Source organism: Aythya fuligula, chromosome 7 (assembly GCF_009819795.1).
Source record: "Aythya fuligula isolate bAytFul2 chromosome 7, bAytFul2.pri, whole genome shotgun sequence".
NCBI lineage: Eukaryota > Metazoa > Chordata > Aves > Anseriformes > Anatidae > Aythya > Aythya fuligula.
Genome location: NC_045565.1, coordinates 37,782,609 through 37,804,912, shown reverse-complemented (window position 1 = coordinate 37,804,912; position 22,304 = coordinate 37,782,609). Strand labels below are relative to the sequence as shown.

Sequence of the window (22,304 nt, the reverse complement as noted above, 5' to 3'; positions counted from 1 at the left end):
GGCAAGACTTCTTGCAGCCTTCCAATAACTCACCAATAGAAATACACTTTTGTTATCAAAGATCTCTCTGCCCTCCTCACATACCTGTGGAAGACAGTCAGGACGGGACTCAAAAATCACGAGAAGGACCCCAATAGGCACTGTCACCTGCTCCAACTCTAGATCCTTTGCTATTCGTGTTCTCCGAATTATGCGGCCGACGCTGTCCTGTGAAGATGCTGCAATCTGACGTAGCCCAATAGCCAAGCTGTTCAGCTTTGATGTAGACAGACTCAGACGTTTCAACAAAGGAAGTGCCAATCTTCCTAGAAGAAAGAAAAAGTTGTGCTCAAGATAGATTTATCTGCCTGGTTTCAAGATAAAAGTGACCTAATGGTCAAACTAGGAAAAAATTCATCTGTTTCCCACACCATAGCAAGAAACCTACCTAAGATGAACAATGTAAAGCATTTAGTTTATTAGCTACAATAAAACTGCTCAAATTTGACAATGATTTCACCTACCATCACATATACACCTAACATGATATGAATGATTTGCATATGAAGTAACATCCGCAAAGACAAAGTCTGTCCTATTTCTAGTACTGTTACACAGCCGTGTACCTGAATTTCTTACAAATTTCTACTCTTACAATATTCCTGGAAGGGAAATAATTGCCTCTTTCTATTTCACAGATAGAAATCCCAAAGAGCAGAGGAACACATAGCATTTCAGATTAGGCAAGAGCTGCCAGAGTTTTCTAGTCTGAACACATTCACGTAGGAAGTTTACTCAGAAATATCCCTCCAGGCAGTCTCATCAGTAGAAAATTGTTGCCATATGTCTTTTACTGAACGTTGCAATTTGTAATGTGCCAGTTCCACACATTTTCTAACCCAGGACCAGCTTCTTGGTGCACCACTCTAACACAAAAGAAAGGATTTATTCTATGCTGCCTGAACTGTACTTTCCTCAGTCAGAAGGTAATATGGTTCTTTCTGGAAAGCATCATTTTTAGGTAACAACCTTCCCCACAGGGGCCAAACATTACGTTAACCAGCCCAGGAGAATATTCATGCTATTTCATGCATGACAATAATAGGGAAGATACTTCCTATATTTAATTTCTAAAGTAAGCCTCCTTTGGCAAAAGGAAACACTATTTTTTTTTTTATTATTATTTTTATAAACAGTGCTGTGGGTTGCTGTTTTCAAAAGGCCTCTCTATCTTCTCTGATAAAGACATCTCATGTAATTATGGAAGCTGCAGCTGTTTACACTGACAAGCTCTCAAAGTCCTGGGTTCACTTTTCAACTGTGACATATCCATAATATCCAATTGCAGGTGACAGAATATTCTAGTTCTGCTCATTTTCTTTGAGGCCCAGATAAGCTCATGACAACAGGAGTACCATGAAAGGACCCGTAGTATTACCTTTATTTTCAGCTTCTTCTAAGTCCTTTTTGTTTGCCAAGAGAATTTCTTCTCTCTGATCAGTTAATAAGTCAGCAAGACGATAAATAATCTCCGCTCTCTGAAAGATAAAAGTTTCTGAATTGCATTCTTATATGAAGTCCATGGTGTTTGACATCTGGTTCACTTTAGCTCATTTCTGACACATTTTCTCACTGTCTTGACTACCTGAATACTTGGAGCCAGGTGATTTTTTCCAGGACCCATTTGTGTTATGAATCTGTATTTTAAAACTTGCCACATGTTCACAACCTTAAAGAGTGAAGACATACTGTTCTCTCACCTGCTCAGGCTGCAGAGCTGCCAGGGTCCTGCCACCAGCTCGAGACATTTCACCCTGCTGCTCTACTGTAGGGCCTGCCAAAACAAACAAACAAACACACACAACCACAAGACATGCAGACAAAGGTTACAGCCCATGTGGAAGGAAATGAACGCTAACCTTTCGTCTTCCAACCCCTTACTCAAAGCAGGAAAACAGCTATGGTTTTAATAGACATATAAAAGAAATTTACTGTATGCCAGAATAGGAAAATCTGTATCAGATACCAAGATGCTGCCATGGTCCCCGAGCACAGCCCTTTTCGAGGCATCGCAGAGATTCAGTAAGATCATTCATGTGACAGGGGACAAACAAGTATACAGCTTGTATCAAAAAGACTTGACAAAGAGCAAAAGAATACAAGGACGGCTAAATCTTAGGGCGTAGGAGGCTACTGAAAACAGGGAGGCATCTTTTGAAAAAGGGTAATTATATAACTACTGAAAAGAGAAAAGATTGCAAAACAATCTTTTGTACATTGTGTACATTGAAGGGCTCCTACAGAAGAAAGGTTTTTTTCTTGGCATGGATATCAAAGAATCTGTCTCAAACTGAAATGATACAGAACAAGTTTTGAAACAGAAACAGAAGCAACAAGTCAAAAGGCTCACGCAGCATTTCACTAAGGAGTTCTCAAGGAGCTCATGGATAAGCTATGTTTTCATTTTTACACTCTATTGAAATTGTCTGTAGATGACTTGATGATTTGAAATGCGATTAATATGCCTGGACTATTTAAGAAGTGTCCTACAGAAACTGCCAGAGCAGGAATTCCCATGTTAAGGAAAATAACAGGAGGTATAGTGGGAAGTGTAAGAAAAGAACTAGCGGACACTTGATTAATAAGACTTAATTAAGGAGTGTTCAAAGAGCTTTTTAAAGCGAGGCCATATTTTATAGAGTGTATTTTCTTGTTCTTTGAAAGAAAGTGACACGTGTAAGGAGGTAAGAGTTTATTTTACAAAAACTTACCTGAATATTTAAAGTGTGTTTTGGAAGATAGAAGACAAAGAAAGAATGGGAGTAACCACATTCCATGGTAGAGAAAGGGTCACAGTAAAGTTTCACATTTACTTTTGCTGTTCGCCATATTTGTAACTGTCTGACAAATGGGATTACAAGATGAAAAGCTTTATAACTGATGCAAAATTTATTGCAGTAGGACAAAGTGAAAAGCGTTGATATCACCCTTTTTCCTGGAAAGGAACTTTTCAGAAAAGGAGCTAAGTTTCCTGGTGGACACCAACCTGAACACAAAATAGCAGTGTGCCTTTGCTGCAAAAGCAGCAAAGTACCCTAGGTGGCATTAGGCAAAGTATTGCCAGCAGGTCAAGAAATGTGATCCTCCCCCTCTACCCAGGTGTGAGGCCACACCTGGAGTGCCGGGTCTGGGCCTCCCAGTACAAGAGAGACCTGGACACACTGGAAAGAGTCCAATGGAGGGGCATGAGGATGATAAGGAACTGAAGCACCTTTCCTATGAGGACAGGCTAGGAGAGTTGGGACTGTTTGGCCTGGAGAAGAGAAGGCTTGGAGGGGATCTCACTGATGTCTGTAAATACATGAAGGGCAGGTGGAAAGAAGACAAAGCTAGACTTTTCTAACTGGTATCCAACAAACAAAAAAGAGGCAACAGACACAGACTGAAACATAGGAGGCTCCCCTCCTGTGGTGTCCTGAACATCAGTAAATACCTTTTCATTGTGAGAGTGCCTGAGCGCTAGCATAGGTTGCCCAGGGAGGTCGTGGAGTCACAGTCTTTGTGAGGTTTCAAAAGCTGTGTGGACGTGGTCCTGGAAAACCAGCTCTGGGTGGCTCTGCTTGAGCAGGGCTGTTGGACCAAGTGACCTCTGGAGGTCCTTCCAACCTCAACCAGCCTGTGATTCCTTTGCAGCCACTATGCAACAAAATAGCAAGTACAATTCAAAGCAGATAAACATGAAGCAATGCAGAAGCAAAAGGGGAAACCAGGCCTCAATACTGCACATAATCCTATGAAAACATCAATGCTCATCAGCGTCGAACAGCAACTTACCTGTTCAAGCTTTTGGAAAAGGCCTAGGAAAGGTAACAAAAATCATCACCAATCTAATCAAAACTCAAAGTTAGCCTTGCTATCTCATAAACTGAAGGTTCATTTGCCTCTTGGATGCTACACAAAATTTTATTTTTGCCCATCTTAAAAAGGTCACAGTAGAATAAAAACAGTTTCAGCCAAGAGAAACAGAGATCGTGAAACTTTTGGAACAGTTTCTGTAGAAAAGGACTAAGAAAAAAACCTTTTTCACGTGAAAAAGAGATGATGAGGGAAAAGACAATGTCTCATATCATAGAAGTTGAACAGAGATCGATCACCCATGTTGTCTTTCCATACAGAAGGTGGGGGCATCAAAAGCTAGCAGGAAGCAAATTTCAACACTCCTCCTGCCCACAAACACACACAAAATAAGGGAAGCAGTTCTTCACGTAGTGCTAGCTCCAGAGTTTACACACAATACCTAGTTAAGGCTCGTGACTGCTGTGACCCATGGATGCAAAGTGTTTATATGGGTTCAAAGGATATGGCCAATTTTTACAAGAAATCCATTAAGCATTTTTATACTCCAAGGCATTTGCTTGTCTTAAAGTGCAAGTCACAAGTAGCACTCTATACTCATTCTGTTCTGCTAGGATCACAGATCTTTGGTCTGACTTTCTGCGGCTGTTGTTACATTGTCACAGCAACACAGAGGCAGGAAAACATTCCTACACACAGTAGCAAAAGACTGAGTCATAAAAAGAACTTATGATAAAAAATAAAACTACACAGTATCTTAGTTCAGCGGTACAGTCTATATGCACACTTTCACCCTGAATTCGTCAATAATAGATGATAACCTCTAAGACTAAAAATAATACAAATTCTACTTAGTACTTTGAATGCAAGTCTGATGCAGCAAGTCATCAGCTGGGAGGAACCCAAGCAGAGGATTCAAGATGTTCTATTCCAACATTAAAAATTAATTTGTCAAGCAGAGCATAGTTTCCCATTTGTTGAATAGGCAGGCCTAGCCAAATTTCAACCCTAGACTCTCAAGAAGTCTCTACAGCTACCAATGTACATGTTACTTCTGTACTCACCTGCAGGTTTTACCTCTGAAAAAAAAGTTCCAACTTTCTTCCCTTCCACAATATCTGTGATGACATGACCCGAGATCTTTGGGTGCGTTCCATTTGCAATCACTACAGAGGTGCCTCCTTGGAGGGTCCACAGAGCTGCTTTCACCTACAATGAAGGACAGAGCTAGCTCCCGAAAATGCACTTGTTATCTGAATCCCATTTTCAACAAGAATTTTTGCTCCACTTTGATCGCTTATGTTGGAAAAGACCCTTAAGTCCAACCATCAACCTAATGCTACCACTAAATCATATCCCTAAGTGCTATGTCCACCTGTCTCTTAAATACTTTTAAGGATGGGGACTCTACCACTTTCCTGGGCAGCATGTTCTAATGTCTAACCACCCCTTCCATGAAGAGATGCTTCCTGATATCCAACCTAAACCTCCCCGGCACAACTCGAGGCCATTCCCTCACACCCTATCACTTGTCACTTTAGAAAAGAGACCAACACCTTGCTAAAACCTCCTTTCAGTAGCTGTAGAGGTCAGTGTGGCCTCCCCACTGCCGCCTTCTTTCCAGACTTAAATCCCAGTTCCCTTAGCTGTTCCTCACGTCATTTTCTAGTTCCTTCACCAGCTTTGCTGCTCTTCTCTGAGTGTATTCCCAGAAACTCAGTATCTTTATTCTAGTGATGTGTACTGGGTCTGGCTGGGATGGAGTTAACTTTCCCTGCAGCAGCCCATACAATGCTGTGCCCTGCACTTGTAGCTAGAACAGCACTGGTATCACACCGGTGTCGTGTCTGCTGCTGAGCAATACTGGCACAGCATCAGGACTCCCTCTAACACCTCCCAGAGCTAGCAAGCTGGGGTGGCCAAAAGACAAGGAACATCACCAGGGCAGCTGACCTACACCAACCAAAGGGATATTCCATACCATCTGATGTCACACTCAGCAATACAAGGTGGAAAAAAGAAAAAGAGGGGAGGGGAGGGGAGGGGTGGGCTCTCGTTGTGAAAACATCTGTCCTCCAGAACAACAGCTAAGTGTGTTGAGGCCCTGCTTCAAGGACGTGGTCAAGCATCGCTCATTTGTGGGAAGCAGAGAGTAATTTCTTTCCTCTGCACTTCCACACAGCCTTTGCTTGTTGTTTTTATTTTTTTCCCCTTTTCCCCTTTCTCTTTTTTTTTTCCTTTTAGTCAAACTAATTAATTAATAATATTTTTGCCTTTAATTAAATTATCCTTATCTCGACCCGTGAATTGTTTCTTTCCTTTTCTTCTTCCCCTCCTCTTCTGAGGAGGGGGAGTGAGAGAGTGGTTGTGGTGGAGTTCAGCTGCCTAGCAAGGTAAAACCATCACATGAGGGGGACCAACACCAAGCACAGTACTCAAGGTGTGGTCTCACCGCTGCCAAGTACAGACGGACCATCACTTCCATTGTACTGCTGGCTGTGCTATTTCTGATACAAGCCAGGATGTTATTGGCCATCTTGGCCTCCTGGGCATACTGCTAGCTCCTGTTCAACAAGATGTTGACCAACACAACACCCCCAAGTCCTTTTCTGCCAGGCAACTTTCTGGAACGCTGCTTGTGACCAGCTGCCAACTGGATTGAACTCCAGAGACCTTTTGAGCACAGACATACAACCACCAGTGCTGGTGAATACAGTTGTTCCTCCCTAGGGGTAGGGCTTGGCATTTCCCTCTACTGAACTTCTAAAGGTTCCTGCCTGCCCCTATCTGCAGCCTGTCAAGGTTCCTCTGAATAGCAACACAATTATCTGCTCTATCAGCCACTCCTCTCAATCTTGTATTATCAAGTCCCCTTTCCACATCTGCCTTTTCCTCTCAATAAGAAAATAAGTGTTCTAAATTTCTACCTTGGCTTCCATGCCTCCCATTCCCACCCGGGATTTGGTTCCAAATGTCACAGATTGTTGGTCTCCTGGGTAGAATATGTCAATGAGCTTTGCATCATCAGATCCTGGAGGGCTGTCAAAGAGTCCTGAAATGAATAATAAAAAACTGTTAATGTTACATATCTTCTGTTCCAAAGCTCACCAGTGAAAAATAAATAAAGCCTTTGAGGCTAAAAAGCTGTATTCCACTTTACAGGATACAAAACTTCCACTGAACCCTCCTTTTGTGGAACTGAAAGGATGAAACACTACCATGCAGGCTCAAGATGTGTAACTTTGCCAAAATTGTAGCTAGTACGAGGCAACAGAATATCCACATGCCAAATAGTATCACATAAGCTGGGAAGTACTGACATTTCAGTAAGGTTAGAGAGAAAACCAGGAAGAATTTGCAGCTTTTATATGGTTCAGAATCAGGGCTTACACACAAGAGTGCACAACGGAACAAACGATAGTCCTCTTCACCTAAAATCTCAGATGATACTCCTGAATGCTGTGTTGTACACTGATAAACTGGGCAACCTAGAAATACATATAAAGGCTAACTATTGAGTTCTGCAAAGAAAGGACGCAAGACTATAGACACACACATTAATTTTAAATAAATATAGTAATTTTATTTAACTATGCTCTGAGTTGAGTGATACTTCTGTTTACCTAACATGTAAACCCTAAACTCTACCACCAAACTTCCCAGAAGTTCTATGTGAACAAACATGTCACAGATTAAAGTGCACAAGTGAAGAGTACCTGAGCTCTTCCTTGATAGCTTGAGAAGGAAAGGACACTTCTTTCCATAAACAAGATACCGCATCAAATGAATAAGTTGTGAGGAAATGGGAGTGGTTTTCTGTTTGTTTGTTTTTTTAATAAGTTGTTTGGACTATCGTTTTTGTTATTTTTTTTCTGAGGCAGTCATTTCAACTAGAATCAACCATGAAATCCAACCGAAACAGCTGGAAGAAACTGTGGTTATGAAAAGCCAACCTCCTTACTTCTCAGGGCCTACAATATGGACCAAAGTCCAGAAGCCACTGAAGGAAACATGTCTGGAGATGATAAAAAGACTATACGATTTTGTTTATGTCCTGGTGTGAAACTGTACCTACTACCTTCCTCTTTCTAGAAAAGCACCTTCAACATCAACAGGTTACAGACTTCATGGCAGCACAGCTCACAAGACTAGACCAGTATCAGCCGCATGTCTGGGAGAAAGAAAAGCTAGCAAGCTCCAGGCATCTGGAAAGCAATATCCAGGACATGTAAAGTACCCATAAATCACTGAAAGACAGAATCCACTGCCAGAAGCAGCAAACAATTGTAGAACAGTGTTTGGCTTATATGCAGGGAAAGACTATGTATTTAGAGTCAGGAGTATTACTCATGACCATATACAATTCTGAGAAGCTAGCAGAAGTACCATAGCACCCACACAGGGCATGCCTTCCAATCCTTTTACCGGCTTTGTTGCCCTCCTCTGTACACTTCCAGGGATCTTAACATTCTTTTTATATTGTAGAGCCCAGAATCACACACAATATTGAAGGAGAGGCTTCGCCAAATACAGTGGGAGAATCACCTCTTTTGACCAGCTGGCTATGCTGTGTTTAATATATCCCAAAATGCTAGACAGTATCTGTGATTCTGAATCTTTTAGCTATCTTCCCAGGGCCCTGAAGTTTATTTTGATTGAACACAGACTTCTTGCTGCAACTTTGTTGGTACCCACATGAAAGAGCAGGAGTAGGTAATAATCTGAAGTTTGAACTAAGCTCGTAAGCTCATTAGCAATGCCCCTGATCCAAGCCCCAGGGAGGTAGAAAAGTTCTCTAAAAAGATGGTCTGGTCTGCAGATGGGAGCCTCTGTTCCCTTCAGAAGGCAGTCAACTATGACTATAACTTGGCACTATTTCTTCACAACACTGGCCTTGATCCTGCACTTGCTACAAGGAGCTGGTTGATCTGACCTTGGTGGAACTTGCACAGAAACCCCTTCTTCCATCTTCTCACATCCATTGTCTAACAATACCCAGAGCCTCATACTTGTTTTGTAATGGAAGCTGATTGTGCAAGCAGTGGCTCCTCTTATAGCTCCATGGAGTAACTTGCTTCGACTCCTTGGTGTCCCCCTCTAGCTGCTGCCTTTATCCCAATGTGGATCAGATACTGGACCCACATCAGCAGTGGTTTTTCTAAATTGGTATGTGTGTTCCAGAGAGGGAGAGCATAGATCCATTGATCTATGACCTTCTTTGGCTCCCATTTGCTTCTCAGTCTCCCTAGCTCCTCCTGAAGCTTGGCCACCAGGCAGAGCAGTTCATGGGGCACACCTCCCTCAGGCATGCTGGCTATTACCCGTCATTTCAGAGAATAGTCCCAGGCACACCCTACAGCCTAAAAGCTGGGTGGTTGAATGAACTAACTGAAGCTCTGAGTAGTTGCATTAGTCCTAGCGAGTGCCAGAGGAACAAAAGCAGAGGACATGTTTTTCTGCTGGGTGATAAAGAAATGTCTCACAAACCTTCTACATCTGAGAGAACAATCAGGAGATCAGTCTTCATTTCAACAGCCAGTCGTGCTGCCAGACTGTCATTATCCTTCACACTAATCACCTGCAATGAATACACACAGGTCAAGAATACTGAATAGTGGGAAGAACTGGGAAATCTGGCTAAAACATACAAAAGCAAGCTACCTCAGCACTACCAAATCCTTATGAACTGCTTTGGTTCTACTCACTAAAAACTCTTAGAAGATGATTTTTTCATGAAAGTAAGTAGTCTTTTGGAAAACAGTCAAACGGTATCAAAACAACAGGCAGTCAGAGCAGTACCCACATTCTCCACCTTGGGTGCCCAATTAAAGAACAAGAGGTACTAACTGACCATGCTATAAGCACAGGTGTTCACAGAATCACAGAACTGTACGAGTTGGAAGGGACCTCAGGAGATCATTGGGTACAATCCCCCTGCCAAAGAAGGTTCCCTAGAGCAGGTTGCCCAGAGAGGCGTCCAGATGGGCCTTGAATATCTCCAGAGAAGGAGATTCTGCAACCACCCTGGCCAGCCTGTTCCAGTGCTCTGAAACATGATGATCTGCAGAAGTTCCTTTCAACCTCAAATATTCTGTGAAAACCAAACCAGGCATACTTGCTTTTGGCAGAACAGGTAATATCTGGCCTTCTTCTAACCCACAACAATGTATCATGCTAGAAGCAGACAGACAGGTCAGCAGAGTTTTCTGGTCCCTCTGTCCACATTACTAATTGCGTGTGTTTGTTTCCCTGCTGCAGGCTCCAGAGGTCCCCAATTACAGTGTTAGTAAACTACAAATTAGTGCCGTACAATCTACAAGCAGAATCCACCCCCTTGCAATACTTTACCCACATTTACCCCCTGCAGATCACTGTTCGGCTCTGGAGGTGGAACAACAGCATCATTAGTATTAATTATAGGGACAATATTCATTCTTAAAAGTTCATGTAAAGTTCCATTTAAGTTCCGACGCTTCTGTTCGTCATGGAAATCCAGGTTGGTGACTAAAATCTAAAAGGAGGAGAAAGACTTAATATATACTTAGCCTATCACTTATCCTGAGAAAAATATAAACATACATAGTAATGTAATGGACCATTCAAGCCCTTTGGGTCACCAAGAAACCATAAGCCAATTTTAAAAGATTGAGAATGCAAATGAGAAATATTCTTTCCACAACATTTTCAGATTTGCATGACAACTTCTACTGGAGCCTATAATGGCCTTTTTCAAGCAAACAGATCAGAGGCTTCAGGAATCAGCTTGGAAAAAAATAAAAAATAAAATTAAAACATAGGCAGAACACAGATGTCGATGATAATCATTAAAAGCCATTTTTATTTTTTACTTTGCCACTGGACGTTTGAGAACTAGGTAAATAATTCCATTATGCAGATGTTACAACATTTGGAATCAATGTGTGCACTGACTTTTTGGTAGAAATGAAATTATCTCTTAAATCAAAGGAATGATAGCTGTCTATAGACTTGACCAAGATTATAATCCAGTGCAGTCTATGGTAATTTTAGCTATACTGTAAACATTTTAGTGGTATCAGTTACACTGTATTATGGGGAGGAATTCCTGCAAGTGAGACTTTATACTAGGCTCTTAAATTCATTAAGTATCTAAACAAATAGGGCCTTACAGTTGATGTGATGCTGTGTTCTCAGTGTATTTAAGGTAAGTAAAGACTACTGAGAAAGAACAGAATAATTCAGTTTGAAGGGACCTTCAAAGATCATCGAGTCCAACTGATCATCAAGTTCTCACCATTTCAGGGCTACACAAAAGCTAAAGCATCTTATTAAGGGCATTGACAGGCATGGGACATCAACCACTTTGCCAGGCACCCTGTTTCAGTGATTGACCACCCTCATGGTAAAGACATTTTTCCAGTTTGAACCTCCCCATCACAGCTTTCTGCCATTCCAGAACTATGGAGTGCTTCCCGACTTCCTGTATCATCCCAGTAAAGACTGTAGCATTTAAACACGGAGAAAAAAGCAAACCACAGAATATCCTGAGCTGGAAGGGACCCATGAGTATCATTGAATCCAACTCCTACGACAATCCAACGACAGCTCCTCCCAACTTAATGCCATTTGCAAACTTACTAAATATGCATTTGAGTCCTGCATCCAGATAATTAAAAAAAAAAAAAAAAAGGGAGAACTGGCCCTGAAATGGAGCTCTGTGGAACCCCACTACTGACTGGTCATCAGCCTGATGTAGCCCAATTTACTGTAATCCTTTGAGCCCAAACTGTCAGCCAATTGCTCACCCACTGTATTTATCTAGCTGTATGCTGGACATTTTGTCCAGAAGGATACTATAAGAAACAGTATCATAAGCTCTGCTGAAATCCAGAACTGGCCCTTGGTCAGCTAGGCGAGTAACCTTGTCATAAAAGAAAATTATTGTCTGACACATCTGGTGGCCTTCTTTGATGTGGTTACAGCGTTGTTGGATAGGGGAAGAGCAAATGATATCTTTTACTTGGACTTGTGCAAAGCGTTTGGCATTTGACACTGTTCTCCATGACATCCGTGACTCTGAATTGGAAAACACGTTTATTTGACGGATGGACCACTTGGTGGGTAAGGAATTGGCCGGATGGTCACACTCAAAGAGTTGCGGTCAACGGCCCAATGTCCAGGTGGAAATCGGTAATGCCTGGTGTTCCTCAGGGTCAGTACTGGGACTGGCACCGTTTAATGTCTTTGTGACACAGACAGTGGGATTGAGTGCACCCTCAGCAAATTTGCTGATGACACCAAGCTGTGTGGTACAGTTGACACACTGGAGGGAAAGGATGCCATCCAGAGGGACCTTGACAGGCTTGAGAGGTGGGCCTGTGCAAACCTCATGAGGTTCAACACGGCCAAGTGCAAGGTTTTGCATCTGGACTGGGGCAATCCCAAGCACAAATACAGGCCGGGCAGAGAATGGAATGAAAACAGCCCTGAGGAGAAGTGCTTTGGGGTGATTGTTGACAAGAAGCTCAACATGAGCCAGCAATGTGCACTTACAGCCCAGAAAGCCAGGCATATCCTGGGCTGCATCAAAAGAAGTGTGGCCAGCAGGTGAAAGCAGGTGATTCTTCCCCTCTGCTCTGCTCTTGTGAGACCTCACCTAGAGTATTGTGTTGAGCTCTGGTGACCCCAGCACAAGAAGGACATGGACCTATCAGGGCAAGTCCAGAGGAGAGCCACAAGGTTGATCAAGAAGGAGCTGGAGCACCTCTCCTATGAAGGCTGGCTGAAGGAGTTAGGGTTGTTCAGCCAGGAGAAGAGAAGGCTCCAGGAAGACTTTACAGACTGTTACTTAAAGGGTGCTACAGGAAAGCTGGGAAGGGACTCTTGTCAGGGAGTGTAGTGATAGCACAAGCGGTACAGCTTTAAACTAAAAGAGTGTAGATTTAGATAAAAGGAAGAAGTTCTTTATTATGAGGGTGTTGAGGCACCAGCATAGGCTGCCAAGAGAGGCTGTGGACGCCCCATCCCTGGAAGTGTTTAAGGCCAGGTTAGATGGGGCTTTGGGCAACCTGACCTAGTGGAGGGTGGCCCTGCCCATGGCAGAGGATTGGAATTAGTTGATCTTTAAGGTCCCTTCCAAACCAAACCATTCTATGATTATGTTAGATGAACAGGACTTTCCTCTCATGAACCCATGCCGGCTAACAACGCTATCACTAAGTGAAGTAGCAAGTCAGCCTAGGAAAGAAGGAATCCCTTACTTGAGCTGCACAGATGCTGTACTGTGTAAACATGGCTTCATACAGAGCCATTAGTCCACTCTGGCCAGCTGCTGCACAGGCTCGGGCCTCTAAGACTGGAATAGCCTACAAAGATAAAGAATATCTGTTAGACAGTGACTTGAATATGTTCTACCCAACACTCAAGGAAAAGTGGGACTGCCACCAACCACTCACCATATCTTTTAGCTGACTCTGGCCTGAATGAAGTGCTTGCCTCACACTCTGAGAAAGCAAAATCTCATGACGCAACCGCTGCTTTCCAAAAGCTACAGCACCACTGGTAACAATCATCATCTCTCGGCCCTGATTCTGCAGCATTGACACCTGTAAGTACATAGAACAAAATTATGATGTAGAGTAAGACCATTGCTAGCCTGACAGTTCTGGGTACTACAGCTATTACATGCTCACCAATTCCTGCTGACAAAAATATTCTGCTTATTCATGGATGCACAAAGCAAGACAACCACCCTCCTGTACACCTTCCTAACTGCTTAGGAACTATGTAGAAGACTGCATGCAATCCATAGCTTCTGCTAAACTTTCTTTTCACACTACCAGTTTTTATGACAATCATGCTTGAACCTTCACAATACATGTTACATAGCAACATTTCGATAACTCTTGGCCCTCTACCTCCATTGCCATAGATAATGAAAGATAAAGTACAGAAAAGCCATATCCCCAACTTTCTTATCTACCATCCATTCCAAGAGCTTTTATTTTACTGTAGAGCTAACTCTGACAGTACAGCTTTTTACTGCTTCATCCAAACACGTATCTGGCCAAGTTACTTTCATAGTCCTAAAGCTAAATGTCTTACAAGAATATAATGTGTTATGCGAACCTCACTTCCCATAGAAGACATATCCAATCCCCCCAAAATCTTCATTTCATTTTGCAGGACCAATCTGTTTGTTGATCCCATCAGCTTTTCCTACAAGTAATGAAGTTTCAAGATTTTTACTGGAAGAAGTCTGCAAATGCTCAAGTAATCAAGAAGTTTTTATTCTTTCTACAGAATTCATATACTTCAGTGCCATATTCCCACAAGATTCAACCAGTGCCTGAGTCATGTCTTATCTGTTGCATTAAAAAAAAAAAAAAAAACAGCTCACTGTCAGAGTATCTCCTTCTGTGCTGAGTCTGGCTGAGACAGAGTTAACTTCCTTCACAGAAGCCCACATGAAACTGTTTTGGATTTGGGGACTAAAACAGTGTTGATAACACACCGATGTTTTGGCTATTGCTGAATAGTGCTTCCAGAGCATCAAAGCTTTCTTTTTCCCTACTCTGCCTCATGCCAGCAAATAGGCTAGGGTGGGCAAGAAATTCAGATGAGACACAGCTGGCACATTGACGTGAACCTGCCAAAGGGATATTCCATACAATATAACATCATCCTCATAAATAAAAGTAGGGTAACAAAAGATGAAAGAGCAGACGGTGAGGGAGGTAAGAAGATGACTTTCCAAGCAGCCATTGTGCCAGGACTACCTGGATGTCAGTCAGCTTGCGGGAGTCAACCCACCATACTTGTTTATTTACTGAGTTACAAGGTGTACACTACCACAGCACAAGGGGATGAAAAAGAGAAAGGCCAATACGTTTCTTTAAAAAGTTGTAACCGTTTTATGATTATTTTTTTCCTACAATCTTCTCTGCCATTCAACAGTCTCCAGGTGTCTCAAGTTAAAACCATTCCATTTCAGTTACAAAATTACCTGCTCCACTATAGATGCCAGCCTCCCAAGGGCCAAGCCACACTCATCTCCTCGAGTCACGACAGCACTACCCAGCTTCACTACAATCCGCTTTGCATGCTTCAGCTCACTGCGGTGTGCAAATGATTTGCCATGTGCACGGCTGAGTGGCATGGTGATAAATGGGATATTGCTCCAATAACGGATGGATTCATTCCTTAATCTTTGATTATGGCGAAGGATATCTGCAGTTAAAGAAAGAAGAAGAAAAAAAACAGTTTTTAAGCATTTCATTCAGACTTCCGAGTCCCTTAAGTCATGTAACACTTCCTCTTTTTCCAAGGCTATAGCCCACAATACACACTTCTCAGTGACTGGGAATGAGAAGCCAGCTTTGAGGTCACTGAAATAAAGTGAGAATGAATAATTTCTGAGCAGCACTAACTTTTGCTAAGGTATATAAAGCAATATCCCATACATTAGAGCTTTGACTCTGGGCATCTAGAAAAGCAAACTGAAGGACACTGTAAAAGAGCCCATACAGCTCACAACAAAACAATAAATGTGGTAGCTTTAAAAACACTCTCCTTTGCCATGCCTCATTAGATTCAACTAGAGAGTTTTCATCCACTGCAGAAAGCTAGGAAAGAAAAGAAATACATCTCACAGTCTGTAAGTCAGACCCTTTCTCACATTGCTCAGCTGGGGGCAGCGGAAGGGGGATGATGGACGTAAGAAGTCACCTTTCCACAGGATAAACAGGCATTGGAGGGAGCAGAACCAGTCATAGCACTACTGGGGTAAGATACAACAAGTGTAAGACTTGCACCTCATTTAAAACAACGTGCAAGGGAGTATTTCTCAGCAAAATCTGTGTTTTCAAAAAGCTGTCCAAGGACTGTAAGACAAACCAGTCTACTATCATCAGCACAGCACATTAGGCAGAATAGTGACTGTTAAGGTACAAATCACAAGCAACAGTCTGGATAATTTCTAATTGACAAAGATGTTGACCCAAACACACAAAATACCAAGGTAAGCTGAAGGCATGAAAGCAGAATGGAAGCACTTCAATATACTTTGTAAAAAGTTTTGCAGAGCCAGTGAACTGTCTCTGAAGAGGGAGTGGTACAGATAAGATTATCTGCAAAGTGTGTGTAAAGGCATAAGGAGGAGTATGATAAGCAACATTACTTTAAAAATATTTTTTATGACATTGCCTTATTCTCCACCTATTTTTTGCACATTATTATTCAGAAATTACATTAAACCAGTTCAACTGTTAGGCAGTCTCAAATATTGCTACAGTAAAAGAAAAAAAAAAAATCTGACATTGTTACAAAAAAAAAAAAAAAAAAAAAAAAAAAACAAACAAAAAAAAAAAAAAAAAAAAAAAAAAAACGTGGACCCAGAGTATAGCATAAATAGCCAAAAGTGCATCATAGTCAAAAGATGGCACACATTCCGTCCTAAGCAATATAAATTTTTTTATATTGTTACTTCTGCTGGAGTTAAGACAGATATAACACAGTGCTACAGAAAAGAGAAGCCTGGCATTTAACAATGTTTTACATAATAAACCTATTTTGTTCATTATACACAAGAAAGAAGCTTAAATAATCCTAACTGAGGGCTATGCCAACATGCCACATTTTTATAGGAAGCAGAAAACAGAATTTGGAGATTAATTTCATTTGCCACTCATTTTCATGAAGGAATAGTTGTGAATATGAATAAAGACTGTAATATACGTATATGGAAGAATAGGTAAAAGAGTTCAATTTAACTATTCTTTCAGTATTATACATTACTATGTAGTATTTGTCTATCCCACATGGTATGACCAGAAAGTAAGAACAATTTTAGTGTTTTCAGTTTTCTCAGCAAGAGCTCCAAGGTTTAGAAGCTTAAAAGAAGGCAGCTGTTGGGAGATCACCAGTATTTGAAGATAAATCACGTTTTTCAGAGACAAGGAGAAAGGCAGTAGTTCTGGAATGAGCAGATTTCATTCATCTTTCATTAAGTCCTAATTGCTAACCTGGCTCTATCACTGTGCAAACACGCTTTTAAAATTTATTTTGCACTACAGTGAGAAGTGAAATCAGCTCTAATGTTATACATGTATATGCAAAACATTTCTGATGATGTAAATCCACTGATTTGTTTCATATTCAATTAGGGCGAAGTTGATATAGCCATCCTGACAACATTTTGGACTAAGCAGTTCCTAAGCATTCATTTTTTTCACATCCAGTACCTTATCAACCATTTCAATTCCTTAAAAAAGGGAAAACAAGCAAGACTTAAGTATGTGGCACTGCAGATCCTTTTTTGTGACCTGCATGAGGCTTGTTTCCCAGGAGTAAAGATGCAGAATTTCAAAATACACACAAGCTGAACAGGATCACAACAGAAATATTGGAGAACAAGGGAAACCTGTAATAAATTCTCACTTCAGCCTTGGAATGCAACTGATGAAGTAACTAGAGTTGCTCCAATACTGAATACTGACTATTGTCAATGCTAAGGAATAGTTTTCACAACATTAACTATGACTAGTTTACTGATTTTGGAAAATGTGTTATATTTAGAGATGCTACAAATGCGGAAGTCAACAGAGCTATATCTCGAAGAAAGAAAAAAAAAAGATTTTTAATGATTTAATAATCCATATGAATATGCACAAAAGAGAACTGTTTAACCTAATGAGAAATGAAAATCTTGCATGCATTGGTAACAAACAGTTAACATTTTTATTCCATAATTTTCCAGATACTGTCTTGATCCAGTAGAGTCAGTCTATCCCTGCCTTCACTCTAGTTGATTAGGGGTCTGAAATAGAGAATGGCCCTCTCAAGTCAGATTTTCATAACAGAACAGGGAACAACAATAAACATGTCGTATTCTTAACCACTATCTACAGGGCACCTATGTATTTATACTCAGGCTTCCTGCAAGTTTCCTTGCATGTTTCTACTTTTACCTAATCCAAAGAAATTTTAGCTTTACACCTTGCAATACTTGCCTTATTCAAGACATCTGCGGACTGAAAATGTGGATAGGGAGCAGGTATCATCAGACCATGTTTTCTATGAACAGATCAGGTTATTTTAAAATATCCTTATATTTTAAAATAAAATAAATGCTTTTACAATGGGATTATTTACTTGAAATATGTCGGAATGAGAAATACAACCTCTGAAGACACCCAGCTCCATAATACTCAGTTAAGGAAGAAAGTAACAGTAAGAGAGTACAGCTTCAATTGCAGCTCACTCCAGAGGTTGTAAGTTTTGAATTATGTTAATGAGGTGATTTAACTTCCAACACAGAAAAAGCATAGACACGCCCAGACACATACTGACTAACATTATTAGAAACGTGTGCTTTCTCTCATACATACAGAAACGGGAAATGGCTGCGATGGCATGCGGCGGCAACACAAAGCACCATCCAGGGGAACGGACAAGAGGGCTCAGAGCAGCTCGACACAACATTTTGAGATGCCTTCTGCAAATCAAGGATATCTGCAAGTTAAAAGGAAGGGTGGGGGGGAAGGAAACTGGTTAAATATCAGTGAATTTCCATCTGTATTTCTCTCCTCCCCAACCAACCCCCCCCCCCAGAACTCTTCCTTGTCCTGTACAGTCTTAATGCAATTTCCCTGTGCAAGAGACAGCCCATTCTCCTCAGTCTCATACTGTGACTTAGAAGATCTGAATGCTCCTGTTCCATACCTGCTGGCAGAAGATTATTATTAAAGATGAAGAACAAAACAGAGTTCCCCAAGAAGGGAATAGACTATTAGTGAATGTACCTACAATGGAAAAAACGTTGTAACTTTGTCCATGAAGCCTGGAGGAAAAAAACTGGACACAAGTTGGATCATCTGTACACCTCACTACAGAGCATCTACTCAGAGCATATAATTCTCATGAATCACAGCCCTATTCAGTGTAGAAGATATGCTGGTTCATTTTTCACTGATCACTACCAAATGGCAAGATATTAACCCTGACTACAAGTAAGGACACTGATTTGCAAGGTATTTGGCATTAGTTTCCCTTGACTGAACTTTTAAGTTCTCAGGATACTCTTAACACTAAAGCCACTGGAGCAAGTACCCAGTAACTGAGGGATACACAATAAGCAGTTTCCTATTACAGGTCTAAGTTGAAGTAATGCACCTAGTATCACAAAGAAAACAAAGGTAATGAATATGAATCCAGTTCTCCTGGATTGTGCCTTAGCCATGACACTTCTCCTTCCCCTTTTATAAAATTTTGCTTCCTTCACTTGCTTTCAATCCATCCCTCCACACCACTGGACCAGACAGGGCAAACAACATTGCACAAGCTGTGGTAGGGGGAGGGTATTGAATAGAAAACAAAAAGACCTCATAGCAACTGTAACAGCAGTTTTCTGATATACTTACCTTGACAAATACAGTGCCTGGCAGTTCTGGCCTACACATAAGCAAACATTATGAACACTTGAAGTTGCTTAATTACCCTGCATCAGTTTATCGTTACTATGCTTCATTACAATCCTTACCAAAGTATACACCTCTACATAAGACAAGGCATGCACCAGCAGGTAATGATTCTTTTTTTTGGCTAGTAAAGATCAGATAGCATGGCATTGTAACTACATTAACCTATTACACCTCTCCAGTTCTGTATTTCACCTGAAACAGCAGCCTTGACCACTGGAAGGATGAGGCAGACAAAGGACACAGAGCAGATGACAGAGCTGAGCAAGTAGTCAAAGATTCCTTCTCATAACAGGGCAAATTTAAAGGAGGTGGTAAAGGGTACTGACCAGACATTCCCTGCTTGAACCCTCCAGAGATCCTCTGTCACTTACCAGTTATTTCAGGCATGTGCCTCTGGGAGGTACAATTTCTACTGTCCAAATATCTGTCTGACCGTCCTACCTGGAAGTTCACCCTGCCATCCATCCAGTGTCAGCCATTGTCTTCCCAGTAGGCTCTTCATTTCACCTCTAGGGGATGCTCATTGTCCAACAGCTCCTGAAAACATGGACTGGCAAAGGGCAGCTCTTTTATCCGCCACTAAACCACGTCCCAAAGCACCACTAGACGTCTCTGAAACACCTCTGGGGATGGCCACTCCAGCACCTCCCTGGGCAGCCTGTTCCAATGCCCAACCACCCCTTCTGTGAAGAGATTCGTACCAATATCTGTCCTAAACCTTCCCAGCACAACTTGAGGCCATTTTCTGTGTCCTATCATTTGTCAGCTGAGAAAAGAGACCAACACTCACCTCTCTACAACCTCCTTTCAGGGTAGGAGGGTCTCCCCTTAGCCTCCTTTTCTCCAGACTAAACACCCCCAGTTCCCTCAGGTTGCAGAACTACTCCTTTCTCTCCCCACACTGAGTCAGGGATTTAGAATTTATTTCAATGCTCACTTTCCATTCCGACATCATTTACAGTATTTCCATACCAGGATTGTTTTACTGAATACAGTAAGAAACAACAACAAAAAGCTAAAAATTAAAAATAAAACCACCACCAACAGAAAACAACAACAAAACATCCCACACCACAACCTCAAAAATTCTGCCTTAGAGGGTAGGGGGGGGTCCAATAAAAAGAAATGCAAAATGCATTGTTTAGGTACAAAACTCTAGCATCAACTTTAAATCTTTTTGTCATTGCTAAGAAAACCTAATCTCACCAAACTAGTCTCCAAAACAGTCTTTTAAAAATACCACTCTCATCGTACCTTCAAGCCAATAAAAGTTATCCTTATATCATCTCTCATAGATAGCATTACTATTGGCTAGTTTTTATGAAATTAGTAATTTCTAAGGAGCTATTAAGTACCCCAACACACTTGGATTCTGTTCCAGATCAGTGTAAAGAGACTTAAGTCACCTTCCCAGGAAGTCTGAAGTGGAATGAAGGTCTCAAATCCTAGAATTGGTGCTTTTAACAACAACAATCTATGACACTGGATTTTTTTTTTTTTCAGTTTGTTAGCTAAAAGCCCATGGGATGTCCACACCCATTTAATGCAAGTAGATAAAATAAGTTTAAATAAACTTTTCACACTTTTATATATAAAGACCCATATCTCAATTAAGTGTTCAGGACATTCCACATATGAAAAAAAAAAAAGTCCTATAGAAAGAGTTATCCCGTACTACATTTAAGCAACAAAGCAGAGGTAAATCAAGTTCCCAGGAAAAAACACACGATTTTAATGAAGCAATTCTCTACCATAACACAAGAAAAAGTCCTCTGTAACATTTGTGACTTTTTGTTATGTAAACAACTCTGTTAATTTACAAACTAAAACTTTTGTAAGAAAAAAAAAAATCTGCATCTCTTAGTCTATCTCAAAAACAAGAAACCTTCCCAGAGGGAAGCCATTTCAGGAGAATGAACTAAAATAAAGAAAAGCTTCAAATACAGTGTCTTTAGAACAGTTCACAAATAGCTCTGACCAGAACTTTACACACATAAAATTTATACACAGAGTTTATAGAAGTTAATACACAGAGAGAACATATATCATGCAATTCTTTTCTACCAAGAATCCATTCCAGCTGGACAGTGTGGTCACGACAGTCTGTAGCCATTGCCACGTACAGCTGAATAAAAACCTGTCATGACCAGTAAAATCTGCTCTAATACTTTCAGCCTGAAGTACTGCAGAAGCTAATGTCCACACAATTTCAGTACTGCTCCCTTTTGTTCAATCTCGTATATAAACAGGCTAAGCAACACAGACAGCATTGTATGGCAACAGCACTGGAGATGGCACTAGAACCTCCAGCAGCCTGCCTGCAGAGAGGGCAAGCTGAGGAATGGAGCAATCCACACTACAGGCAAGCAGCAGATCCTGCTCAAGCACAGGCAGGATTTTAGCTTAGCAAAACACAACAGCAGGCAAATTACTTGCTGCACAGTTATCAGTGACACCTACAGGTGCCAGCCCTTGTCTGAACACTTAGATCCACCTGGATCACCATACCTGTCCCCTGCTGCTGAAGCCGTGACACTGCCCAAGAGAAGCAGCAGCCGCAGGGTGCCAGGAAGCAGACAAGACCGAGCTCCGTGCAGGCCGCGGAAGGCAGAGGCGGCCGGCCTAGCGCAGCCAATCCCCAGCAGCACGAGCCACATCAGCACGGCACCGACAGGCTGAAGGCCGGCTGCCAGCTGACGTAACCTCCGCGACTGCGGCTTCATCCCTCCCAGCAAGAGTGCACACCTTCCCATCCCGCTGTCCCAGCAGATGATGTAATTCTACTCCACGTTGCAGCACAAAATCCAGGGCTTTACAGTTACAGCATTAACAACTGTTTTCTGTCTAGTCCCAGACCAGTCCAGACAGCCCTACCCATGGCACAGGCCGCCCAGGCAACTCCCCATCCAGCTTCCCTTGACCTCAATTCTCCCTGTTCTCAGATGTTTGCACTCTGATGCAGACAGGAGATGAAAGTGTCTATGTAGCCAAACGTTTGAGAGTGGATTCACC

At 41.6% G+C, this 22,304-nt stretch overlaps 1 protein-coding gene across 3 annotated transcripts in view; it reads right to left on the bottom strand.

The window, feature by feature from the left end:
* ALDH18A1 (aldehyde dehydrogenase 18 family member A1) overlaps window positions 1-22,304 on the bottom strand; it is a 35,707-nt gene that overhangs the window by 8,700 nt on the left and 4,703 nt on the right. Inside the window, exons 1-12 of one of the 3 annotated variants that reach the window (XM_032191253.1) lie at window positions 21,801-21,908; window positions 18,201-18,324; window positions 14,819-15,042; window positions 13,269-13,418; window positions 13,074-13,178; window positions 10,187-10,345; window positions 9,322-9,412; window positions 6,762-6,886; window positions 4,899-5,043; window positions 1,740-1,813; window positions 1,418-1,517; window positions 85-305 (exon numbers count right to left, since the gene is read on the bottom strand). In XM_032191253.1, the coding sequence (XP_032047144.1) occupies window positions 85-305; window positions 1,418-1,517; window positions 1,740-1,813; window positions 4,899-5,043; window positions 6,762-6,886; window positions 9,322-9,412; window positions 10,187-10,345; window positions 13,074-13,178; window positions 13,269-13,418; window positions 14,819-15,042; window positions 18,201-18,294 (1,488 nt within the window). In that variant the 5' untranslated portion in view covers window positions 18,295-18,324; window positions 21,801-21,908. Of the gene's footprint in view, window positions 1-84; window positions 306-1,417; window positions 1,518-1,739; window positions 1,814-4,898; window positions 5,044-6,761; window positions 6,887-9,321; window positions 9,413-10,186; window positions 10,346-13,073; window positions 13,179-13,268; window positions 13,419-14,818; window positions 15,043-18,200; window positions 18,325-21,800; window positions 21,909-22,304 lie in introns of those variants that run through there. The other 2 variants (XM_032191255.1, XM_032191254.1) reach the window with 2 other exon arrangements.